Consider the following 12,193-nt stretch of genomic DNA (forward strand, 5'->3'; position numbering starts at 1 on the left):
AAAAGGTGGGGGCTTCGCGCATGCAGTTTTGCATCAGAGCGAACCTATACTCTAGCTCTGACATCTGGAAACGGAAAAGCAGGTTTATTGCTCATGGATTATCAGAAATAATTTCAAAGGGACACAGACACATTGGATTAACCTATGGATTAACTTCAGCAGCGTTTTTATCGTTTTAATGCCATTGAAGACCACTTTTGACCAGACTACGACACAGGGTAAGCCATGTTAGCGTTTTTAGCTACCTAGCGCCACATGTTTTGATGTCTGTTTTTGTTTATAAAGTAATTTACTGTAAATATTTCACAGTAATTGACTGTAGATATTTTACAGTAAATTAGAATAAAAGTACAACTAAATACTGTGACTTTACAGTTACCATGCCCATGGAATTACTGTGATATAGCAGTACAGAGCTATGGTATTATGGTACCTTGCTGTACATAAATTACAGTAATTACCTGTATCTTCACACGTTTACTGTAGAAGTAATGCAACACAGTAGCCAGTCATTTACTGTAAATATAAAAATGTAACTAATACGATAATATATTGTAAACTTGACTAGTTAACTGGGATTTTACCATAACTACACAATTTAATCAGCTCAATCAACAAAGAAAAACAAAGAAAATGCCCATTTTAACTTTGTATTACTCCATTGAAGTGCAAAGTACATTTCACAGTGTCTTGGACATGTTGTTACGGCCCCAACCTCTACTCCGCGGTAGTGGCTCGTGCTGAGACCCGCAACATGAAAGAATACACGCAATAACCGGTACTTGGTAACGAGCATTTATTGATAATCAGCCGTTTGCTCACACAAGCGAAACGGGAAACAAAAAGGAGGTCTGGAGGACTGGCCAAAAGGAACAAACAGAAGGAGGGAACCCGAGCCAGCCACACCACGGGCCGTAGGACCCAGAGCTCCCCCCCTAACCAGAATGCAAATATAAACCCTATGGGAAACAAAATAAAGCAGCGAAAACTGGACTACCAGAGGCCTGTACTACGAAGCCGGATTTTCCTAACCTGGATATGTTTGAGTTAGCCAGTTGGCCCAATCCAAAACATACGCGCTCTCGTTAAACTGTACTACGACGCTGGTTATCAAGTGGATCGCTCAAGCCAGCCGTGTCCTATCTAGTTAGGTGCGCGTTCACATGAAAGGGGTGGTATTTGGAGCATTCGACCAATCACAAACATGGACAAGCGTACTGACAGCGCAGCGTCATACTTCCTGAATGAAAAGTGAACTTTAATATTAGTCAAATATGAAGAAGTTAAACTTTAAACATCCATGACTTAAACACTTTATCCAGGATAAAAGCCACATAGCTGCACCTGCAAGGTGAATACAGCTGGTAAAAGAAAAAGCGCTCAGCATAAGTTACCATGGAGATCTAGGCCGCTAAAAAGAGAACCAGCGTCGTAGGACCGGAAAGCCCGAGTTTTCCCTGAAGACAGCCGGCTAAGCGAAAATCCGGCTTCGTAGTACAGGCCTCAGGTCCTCCAGGCATAAACACATCTGCAAAAATATGGCCTACAGCTCAAAATGGCAAAGAGGTATGGAGAGTGTCTCCCGGCGTTAGGAAAGGCGAGACATCCTTCTCCTCCAGCTTCTCTTTATATATACACGGCAGAGTGGAATTTGGAACACCTGGGCAGAGGCGGAGCCAGGGCAGACCAGGTGCACCTGGGCAGAGGCGGAGCCAGGGGCAGACCAGGTGCACCTGGGCAGAGGCGGAGCCAGGGGCAGAAAACAAGGAGGGGAGCACGTAACACATGTCTACACAGACATCCACTCAAAGACAACCATTTTTCTGAAGAATGTGCTGACATGGGGGTTTAAATTGCCATGCCTCTTTTTGGCTTTCAAGCCCGTCTCAGGATTAATGCCCAGGAAGCACTGAAAACAATAAGCCAAGACAACAATTTCAATTTACATAGATTTATATTTTGCATCGTTTATTTTAAGGCACATGCAGCGGTGCCCCTTTCAATTTAAAGGGGACCTATCATGCAAAATGCACTTTTGTACGTCTTTTATACATGAATATGTGTCCCCGGTGTTCCAGGGAACTCACCAAGTGTCAGAAAACACAACCCTCTCTATTTTCCTCCATACCCAAATCTCTAAAAAAGGGGCTGCAACGGATCTGATAAAAACTGATCCAGATTTGAACACTGTCCTGACGTCAGGACAGTGGCGCTACGGCTATTGGGCCAACTCCACCAATCAGGAGGAGACAGCCACGGCCATTGCCGTTCGAAAGCGCTGGAGACGCTGTAGTACATATGCCAGGCCTGTAGATGGTGCTGTTCTCACAGAATCTGCCCTTGCAAAAACAGAGCTAAAAAATGTCAAATTGAGCAAAATGAGGCATGGCTAAAATGCATGATCTGTTTGGTATTTTGAAAAAAAAAAAGTATAAATATGCCTTATATAGGTATGGTCCTACACTATATTATTCAAATATAGCATGATAGGTCCACTTTAAGGAAAACCTGCACCAAAGAAAGAAATTAGTATGTAAAGCCAAGCAAGAGCGATAAAAGCAAGAAAATCACTTAATTAGGGCCCGAGCACGGAGCGCTAGGACCCAACGGCGTCCTAGCACGAAGTGCGAGGAACCTATTGTTTTCCTACGTATTCTTATTATTTTTCTGCTGGCGTTTCCTGTTTTTGAGGGCTTTAGGATGCTTCAAAAGTTGTATAATTTTGCACGGATTCCAGAATCGGTGAAAACTACAATATTCTGGAGTTCAAATTGTCGCACCGTAACTCCAAATGACCTGAAATGTTGCACACTTATTCGGGTGGACCTGCTCTACATATAATCTCATTGAACCCCTAAGCTCCGCCTACTTTATTTTTTTTTGTAAATTAGCATAATTTTAAAAACAGTTAAATATTCACTTAAAGTGGACCTATCATGCTATATTTGAATAATATAGTGTAGGACCATACCTATATAAGGCATATTTATACTACCAAACAGATCATGCATTTTAGCCATGCCTCATTTAGCTCAATTTGACATTTTTTAGCTCTGTTTTTGCAGCACCATCTACAGGCCTGGCATATGTACTACAGCGTCTCCAGCGCTTTCGAACGGCAATGGCCGTGGCTGTCTCCTCCTGATTGGTGGAGTTGGCCCAATAGCCGTAGCGCCACTGTCCTGACGTCAGGACAGTGTTCAAATCTGGATCAGTTTTTATCAGATCCGTTGCAGCCCCTTTTTTTAGAGATTTGGGTATGGAGGAAAATAGAGAGGGTTGTGTTTTCTGACACTTGGTGAGTTCCCTGGAACACCGGGGACACATATTCATGTATAAAAGACGTACAAAAGTGCATTTTGCATGATAGGTCCCCTTTAAGGGGATCTGTTATCAGAATTAGAAAATATCAATTTTTTGCATTGTTTTAAAATCATCTGAAAACAATTATTATATTTGTTTGTTCATATCTACATGGGGAGCGGCCATCTTCCATTAATTCACCCCATGTTGAATCACTTGAACTCCAAAGTGGCCCTGAAAGGACAAACCAAACAAACCCCAAAATTGCTGTTTTTACATTACCTGAAGTCCACCACAGGTTGTCAGACACCCTTAGAAGGGTGGGGTGAGAGGAGGGTATTACGTTGGTTTAAATCTGCAACCTCACAGCTAGATGCCACTTAAATCTACACACTTATCCATAAGTCTGGACCTCCCTCCCCAGCCACGTCCGATCTGCCAACACTCTCCAGTATTCAAAAAATCCCTCAAAACTCAACTCTTCACTCTTTCATGCTTTGAGCATCAGGAAAAGCACAAAAATAACATGTATTATTATTATTATAGAAGTTTTGTCCGCAAAGCACGTGAAAAACAAATGTGATGTTAAGAATGACAAAAAACAGTAAGCGATAGCATGTCAAATCTTCACTCTTTTAACCTCTTAAGCACGGCGTTCCCCCCATTGGACCCCTCCCACCGTTTTTTTTTCGAGATAATGTCTCAGGGCTTCTTAACATTTATGAAACTATTAATGTGTAGCACCAGATTAACGGGAAGAATCTCAGCTAACTGAAGATATGAACCATTTTTACCAAAACAAAACACAAGTCTCATAAGAAGCGTCTAAATGACCCCTGAGCGAAAAAATTCTAACGCACTGCGGCACACAATTCAAGATAAAGATACCCTTATTATTTATCGTAGCTGCACATACAATATATCCGATTAAAGCTGGGACTCCACTGATTATTTAGGTATAGTATCATCACTGAGCGATCCGAACTTGCGACAGGGGAAGCAAACACAGACATCACAACACGTACCTTTACGGAGCTTTTACGGCAGATCGTCTCACCGTAGCTGTCAATTAGGTCAAAAGACGTGTTCAATGACGTGTTCAATGGCATTAAAACAACTGTTGATCCATAGGTTGATAATGTACCTGTGCCTTTGAAAAAATTATTTATAATCCATAATTCAATTTTTTATGTAAAAATCGGAGCGGAAAAGTTAGCTGCTAATGGTAGCCACCAGAGTGTATGCAGCTTCCGGTTTTGGTAACGCGTCACTCTCACTCCTTATTTGTTAACGCTTTGGTGTGTATATAACTTTCCCTCGATTCCATTGGCTCTAGCGGTTATAAAGAGATTTCATTCATCAAAATCGAGCAAGGGGGGCCAGAGATAGGTCAAATCCACCCAAATGACCCCAGAAGTCAGGGGGGTTTTTGGCTAAATCTCTCTAAAAAGGTCAAATTTAACTTGTTTTGCATCAATCTTGATACAGCTACTTATTATATGTTGTACTTTGGATTTCTAAAGCTTTTAGTCTACTAACCCATCATCCAAGGGTAGTTTTCACTATAAGTAAAAAATAATTTTTGGACGGACACTATAATTTACAGTTATTTACTATGTAAAATCTGAATTTTCTTTAAAATAAAAAAGATCTATATTGATTCTGACTTTTCTACATCCAACTCACAGGTTTATCATTACTTTGAGAGTAAAGATTATTAATGTAACTCTTTTAGAAGGGAAGATATGGTCATTTGTTCTGGGAATGTCATTTTCGAGCCTGAGACCTGAAAAACAGGCTCAGGGCTTAAGAGGTTAAATCTCATCATCAAACAAAGTCAAAATCACATTTTGTTCTTGGCTACATGCAAACAACATATGGGTTAACTATTTCTTAAATCTGCTGTTAAGTTTACAGTGAAATTAGCTCCCCCCATCAGTTATTTTCACACTAGTTGAAAAGTAAAGATAATGTTTTAAATAAAGAGACTCCTCATATAGATCCAGAGAAAGTGAGCAAATGTTTCCACCAGCCAGCAACGGAAACAATCAAAGAGCTAGTCAGCTGAAATAACTATGGAACTTTGAAATCTTTCCTGATCAAAACTAGTTTTTAGCTTATTAACAACCAGCAACAACAGATTAAAAACAAAGAAACATAATCATAAACATCAAAAAACAGTCACTGTCTTTTACCAACCACAGCAGAGCAAGATATTCCAGTTATCAGATCATAAAGCAATGAGAGTAACCATGACAAGTTACTGTAAAAAATTAATTTGTAAACGTTTTTAATTTTAAAGTCATGGTCATTTACCTGTGTTAACACACAACAGGATTGTAGTAGAACAAATAAATAGATTACTGTTACCGTAACAATTACAGTGATCAGTGATAATTACAGAGCAAACTGCAGCTTGGCAGTCGCTCAGTCAGTAGGGGCTTGGACTGGGAGCCGTAGGGTCGCCGGTTCAAGTCCTCGAACAACTCTTAAAATATGGAGTGTGGACTGGTACTTGGAGAGGTCCCAGTTCACCTCCTGGGCCCTGCCGTGGTGCCCTTGAGCAAGGCACTGAGCAAATTATCTGTTCACACACAGTCTCGTAAGGTAGTCATCCCTCCTGTCTCCCCGTTCTCCTCCCCTTTGGCTGGAGGGTTGACAATTTTTTACAGGGCTACATAAATCCTAATTTACATCAATCCATCCTGTGGGCTTGGCCCTCTGCTTGCTTTGACCAGCACTGCAAACTAATTGCATAAAATATGATTATTTTGACACCTTCTCCTGGTTTCCCATCTGCTTAGCAGCTGGAGTCCTTATGCCAAGGTCTCCCCCACATACTCCAGACTTGCTGGGGGTCGAGCCAACAGCGATCTGGCAGCCATTAGTGACATGACTCATAACTTTCTGTTTAAGCTGTGCAACCTGCTCCCGCAGCATGGCAGCGGTTGAGGCCAGGTTCGAGTTCTGGTTCTTCAGAACACGCACTTTGTCCTCAAGCCGCGTTATCCGCTCCAGCTTCCGCTTGCGGCATTTTGACGCGGCAATACGATTGCAGAGCTTCTTGCGTTCTGCTTTGATGCGCTCCTCTTTCTCCAGGTTGATTGGGGGGAGGGATGGTGAGGAAGCAGGGTCGGCAGGTGGATGAGAAACCTCAGGCACGATCTGAGGTGCGTCAAGGCCTTGGGCGTGAAGTTGAGGGGCTTCATTGCCACTGTGGCCTGAGCTGCTGTACGCCATCTGTCCGCCAGGGTATGTCATCTGGCCCAGGTTGTAGCTGCTGAGGTTGGTGTAGACGGGGAGGTCTCCGCCAGACATCGGGTTCCTCTGGTAGGACGCCTGTAGGGAGACAGTGGAAGATGAGGACGGGGACATGGGGCCACATCCCGCCAACTGGTTTTGCTTGTGAAGGTCAGCGAGCGCTTTGACAAAGCCATCTGCAAATCCTTCTTGCTCGTTGGTGGCCTGGTTACGGTAGATGAAGGGATTGGTAGAGTTCGAAACTGGGCTGGTAGTGACCAGTGCCTGGTTGGAATGTATGATCAGATTCTCCAGGTCAGAGGACGCCATCTTCAGCAGGTTGATTTCCACCAAGGGCGTCCCTGCTGTCATCAGGGAGCTGTTGCCGGCAAGTCCCAGGTTATGTTGGTTTCCACCCCCTGTTGCTTCACTGCTGGGAAAGTGATGACTGCCCATGATTGATGTGGCCTTCTTACTGATCAGCATCTTGTTTCCAGAGTAACGCTCGTGTTCTGCAATGTGGCTGAATAGAGGGACAATAGGGGAGTCGTCGTGGTAAAAAGGAGTCTCCATGTTGGCCTTCATTGATGAAGAAAATCTTCATAATCAGATTAACCTATATCAGAGGGGATTGAAACACTCTGCTGACGTCGGCGGCTTCAGTATGAACAGCAGAAGAAGAGGGGGTGAGTGCCTGAAGGAAAAACAAACAGGTTTGTGAGTGGAAGAAGACTGAAAGATTACTGCGGAGTAATCTGGGGGGTAATCTTGTGAATGGGGTTCCTTAAAAAAAAAGAAAATTGCAGTCAAAAACTGGGTTTAAGTATTTTAACATATAATGTTCATGATTAAATTAGCACCAATCAAATCCTCAGTTTAATACATGACACGTGCGTTGACCAACTGCTGCGGTGGAAGAGGTATTAAGATGTTATAATTACTTGATCTACTTAAGTACAGTACAGAAGAGCATAGGGAGAGGAGGGGTGGGACCAGGTTCATTCCAATGAAAGTTGCATCACATCTCTGCACATTTAATTGAATGAGAATGCGAAAATGAATCTGAATTTAACTATCCGTCCATTTTACAACTTTTAGGACCTCATGATTTAAATAAGGGAAATTCAAATGTTCCTCTTGGTATTTGATTTAGCTAAAAAAAAAATCGACAAATGCATGTTATTAACGACACAAATTAATGTCCTGCATTCGAATGTTCACTAAAGTATGTAAGTACAATTAAGAAAATGAAGTTTTAGTATAAAAGTAAAAGTACTAACTAAATAGTGAAATTAGCCCTTTAGTTGTACAATTGCCAGTAGATTTACCAGTAAAATACCTGTTTATTGAATTGTGAGCACAATACTGTTGATGAATATTAAGAGGTGTGTGCTAAATCATATCCATCAGGTAAATACCGTTCAAAATATAAATGGGATTTGGATTTTCATCCTATCTCACAGACAGCAAATAATATGTACAACTCAACAACCACAGGTCAAGGTGCTCCACTGTTTCCTTGGGTGTCCCTCGGGTCAATCAATCAATCAATGTTTATTTATATAGCCCAATATCACAAATGTTACATTTGTCTCAGTGGACTTCACAGTTTGTACAGAATATCAGTATGACAATATGACACCCTCTGTCCTTAGACCCTGAAGTAAGAAGATATGATTCTACACTGTATTGAAGTAAACATGTATTGTTTGAACTGTTTTATGTAATCACAACGGTTTATGGGTAATCATATATATAGGAATGTTGTTCTCACTTTTAAACTCACTGACCTAGAGATTCTGTTTTCACACACCAACCTTGAGTTCACTCCTAAAAGCAGATGTCGTCATTGAGGTCGTTAAAGACAACATTACATCCTCCTTATCACCGCTAAGACCAGGTGCTGTTTTTAAGTCGTTAAAAGACATCGTTAAATATGTGGAGAACTCATGGGAAAGAAATGAAGTTAAGATTCTAATCACAGATAGAGGTTGACTTTTGACCTTATGGAACTTTATGGTCCGAACTCTGATTGAACCAGACCAGAAGGGAATCCAGCCAGTCAGGACACTTGGGGGAGGTGGTCAGCTTAAACAGCTCCTCCCCAGGGGTTCTCTAATTCGCTTGGGAGAAAAGTGGGAAGGAAGAATCGACAAATCTCCGCCCCAAAGACAGATAGAAATACTGATGTTTGTGTGTGTAAAATTGCTTTTGGGTTTGGTGAGTGGCAGGTCCTGAGAACTGTGTCCGTATCGCATCACAAACCTGAAGTCCAATTTCTTTTTGGTTTGATGAGTTGGCGGGTCCTGACGCATTTGTCCGCATCGCATCACAAATCTAAAAGTCCGGAGTACTCGAGTACTCTGTATAACTTGTATATGTGTTTGGTTTCCTACTAGAAGTAAACTCAGATAATTTGTTATAACTTTGATTCCGGTGTTTTCAATTCCTTTCTTAATTTAATAGAGATCCAGCCTCATCCAACGAACGGCGCGTAGCAGAGGTATTCTACTCCAACAACCCTCACATCGTACAAGGAAAAACTTCCAGAGAAAAACCCCACAGTTTAAAGGGGAACATGGGAGAGACCTCAGGGAGAGCAACAGAGGAGGGATCCCTCTCCCAGGACGGACAGACGTGCAATAGATGCCGTGTGTAAATCAAAGAGATAATACATTTTACAGCGTAGGTAGACCAAATGTTTGGAAATGCATGTGTCTATAATAATAAGATGAATCCACGAGGATGTCAACAATCCTGTGGGAGCCATCAGGGAAGTAGTATGATGAGAGTCAGGCAGGACCACAGTGATAGGTTCAGCCACGACCAGGTCAGTACTGGTTCCACTCCTGTTCAACATATACCTCCTTCCTCTTGGCACTATCCTAATAGCTAATGTATGATGTCCTTTTGTTGTTCTGTTTATGTTTTTAATGTTTCATGTGGAACCTACTTGAGCAGGTCTCCCTTGAAAAAGAGGTCAATGGGATACAACCTGGATAAATAAAGGTTTGAAATGAAATGAAATCCTCCGTCACCATGATGTTCACTTCCACTGCTATGTATGCTGATTAAACAGGTCTGCATATTCGACAAACCCAACACTGCCCTGCCTCCCACCTCTCTCTCCACCTGCCATCAGGAGCTGGATGAGCAGGAACTCCTCAGCAAAACAGAAGCCCTGATTGTTGGCTCCAAATCCACCAAAGCTTCACCCTCCACTGCCTCCAAACCCATCCTCATCCAATTTCTATTGGCTCCCTGTTCAATCCCGCATCAATACAAAAACCTGCTTCTCACCCACAAAACCCTCCATAACCTGGCCCGTCTATTTGGCAGACGTCATCAGGAGTCCACCCCCTTTTTCGTCCCTCCACTCAACCTCAGCTGGCCTGCTAATAATCACCAACTTCCGCCTTGTCACCATTCGGAGCTCTGGTTTCGTTGTGAAAGGCGACCCGAAATAAAATGTATTATTATTATTATTATTAATGGGATTTTTTTTTTTTTAATTCATAATATTAACAATATTTTGATGTATGGACTATATTTATTCCATTATTGTGTACAGCAGCAGCACACATGGCTACATAATAAATCTGATCTGTTGGAGGGGGTGTTATCACAAATATGTTATTATAAAGGTGTAAAACTGATTTGATATAATTAGAGAATAGTGTCAGTCTTAATACAATACATGCCATACGTACCGTTTCAATGTACATAAGAGCTTGTCGGTATTGTGACTCGAAAAAATAAGAAAAATATATCAAATGAAGAGCAGAGAGGCATGAAGACATGACTGAGCTCTTTCACACCCGCTTCCTGAGCAGAACGGGAAACACCTGAGTTTTTAGCGAACAGGAGAGACAAATGGCACTCATACTTAGGACGGAAAGCTTCACGCAAATGATAAACACTATGCTGAAGTATCTCTTATCATCACAAGCTGCAACGAGCGGATGATGTGTACTGAGTGAGGAACATCCTGCTCTCTGCCTGCCAATAATCCCAGAGTTATGCTCCCCAACAACATTCGACAGGAACCGCTGCCAGAACAAACATTTTATAAATTATAAAAAAAGACAAATATGAAAGATTGATGTTCCATGCAATATTGAATAATTTGCTTCCCTTCAGAAGTTCAGTGACAGTAGGAGTCACACAATGAAAACAGTAATACTCATTGTGATAACCTCTCAATATTAAAGACGTTGGATTTATCTCTTTTCTCTTTCCTGTACAGCCGGTAAAGTTCCGTGCAGCAGTTAACTTGAGCCAGAGGCAGCAGCTCATCTGATTAACACAACCGCCTGACAACCTAAACAGCTAACTATGCTATAACAATGCAACACAGCAGCTGGCTGTTAAAAGCAGCAATAATAATCTTTTAGGACGGTTAGGTTAATACTCACATAGAAAAGAAGAGAGCTGCTGAACGATCCAAGAGCTGAGAGAGTGAGTCAGCTAATCTCTATCTCTCACTCTCTCCTCACTCTCCGACTCTCTCTTTCTCTCTCCTCATTAGTGCAAATGCTGTTTACAGCATTCCACTATAGTTCTTCTGTTTCTTTATTAGTGTGAATGCTGTTTACAGGGATTTTTCCCGGTGGGCCGCTGCCGTTGGTGGGCTGCTGCCTTCGGTGGGCCGTGGACTTTCACAGCGCCGCTGCGCCGGTATCGCATCCGCAAACACCCGGCGGGTCTGGTGCAGCGGCGCTGTGAAAGTCCACCGCCGTTGCGAGTCTCCGCCTGTAACAGTCCACTACCGCCCGTGAGGACCCAGGTTCGATTCCGGCCTGAAGTCCAAAAAATGTATTTGTAAAAAAATAAAAAAATAAAAATCTCCCCTTCATCGTGTCCATTTGCGACCCACCTATCACATCTCTGCGCCTCACCAGTGGGGCGCGCCCCACACTTTGAGAAACGCTGGCCTAATGGAAGCCGTGCGCCCTACATAACATGCCAGTGCACGAATTGGGCAGAGGAGGTGCAATTTTGCCTCCCTGTCCCCAGTATGGGGTAGAAGACTAAAGCCGTCTAACTGTATAGCCCTCGAGCTCAACGAACTCCTCAGGTCGAACAACCAGGGGTTCGGATGGGTGTCGCCCCGCTACGGTCACCCCGAATCAAAAGGCAACTCGAGTGCACCGACAGAGCGGTCAGCTCGCATACTCAGCAAAGCTGTTTTCAATGATAGTGCCTTCAGGGAGGAGAGCTCCAGAGGCTCAAATGGTTCTGTGACCAAAGCCTCGAGCACCAACGGCAGATCCCATTGCGGGGTGGAGACATGCACCACTGGGCGCTGTCTCTTGACCCCCTGCAAAAAACGCGTCATAAGCGGTGGATAGTCTGAATAACCTTGTCAGACAGTCCACCCTGTCTCAGCCTGTCCCTCTCAGGAGCCAAGCCTGGAGAGGTTGGCCCAAAGTGGGTAACGCCCCTATTGTATGGGATTAGTTTTGTATCATAAAGATAAAGCAAATATCAAGCAAAATAAAATTAATTTAAAAAATAAAACTATAAGTTGCAAACAAATCATTTGTGTAATCATGTAAACTATAAGTCTTTTTTCTTTTTTTTAACATAGGTTTTTGTTTGCAGTTCTCTTTGCTTCTTTCTCAATGATCAGACTTTTGCTTTCGCTGCA

General features: G+C 42.6%; 1 protein-coding gene across 1 annotated transcript; it reads right to left on the reverse strand.

The window, feature by feature from the left end:
* Nucleotides 1-6,069: 6,069 nt before the first annotated feature.
* Nucleotides 6,070-7,128, reverse strand: june (JunE proto-oncogene, AP-1 transcription factor subunit). Its single transcript, XM_034120256.1, has one exon. The coding sequence runs from the start codon at nucleotides 7,126-7,128 to the stop codon at nucleotides 6,070-6,072; it is 1,059 nt and encodes a 352-aa protein (XP_033976147.1).
* Nucleotides 7,129-12,193: the final 5,065 nt, after the last annotated feature.

The sequence above is a fragment of the Trematomus bernacchii genome, unplaced genomic scaffold (assembly GCF_902827165.1).
Source record: "Trematomus bernacchii unplaced genomic scaffold, fTreBer1.1, whole genome shotgun sequence".
Lineage (NCBI taxonomy): Eukaryota > Metazoa > Chordata > Actinopteri > Perciformes > Nototheniidae > Trematomus > Trematomus bernacchii.

Coding starts and splice junctions, on each gene's coding strand:
- june (XM_034120256.1), bottom strand. CDS start 7,128: ATGAAGGCCAACATGGAGACTCCTTTTTACCACGACGACTCCCCTATT.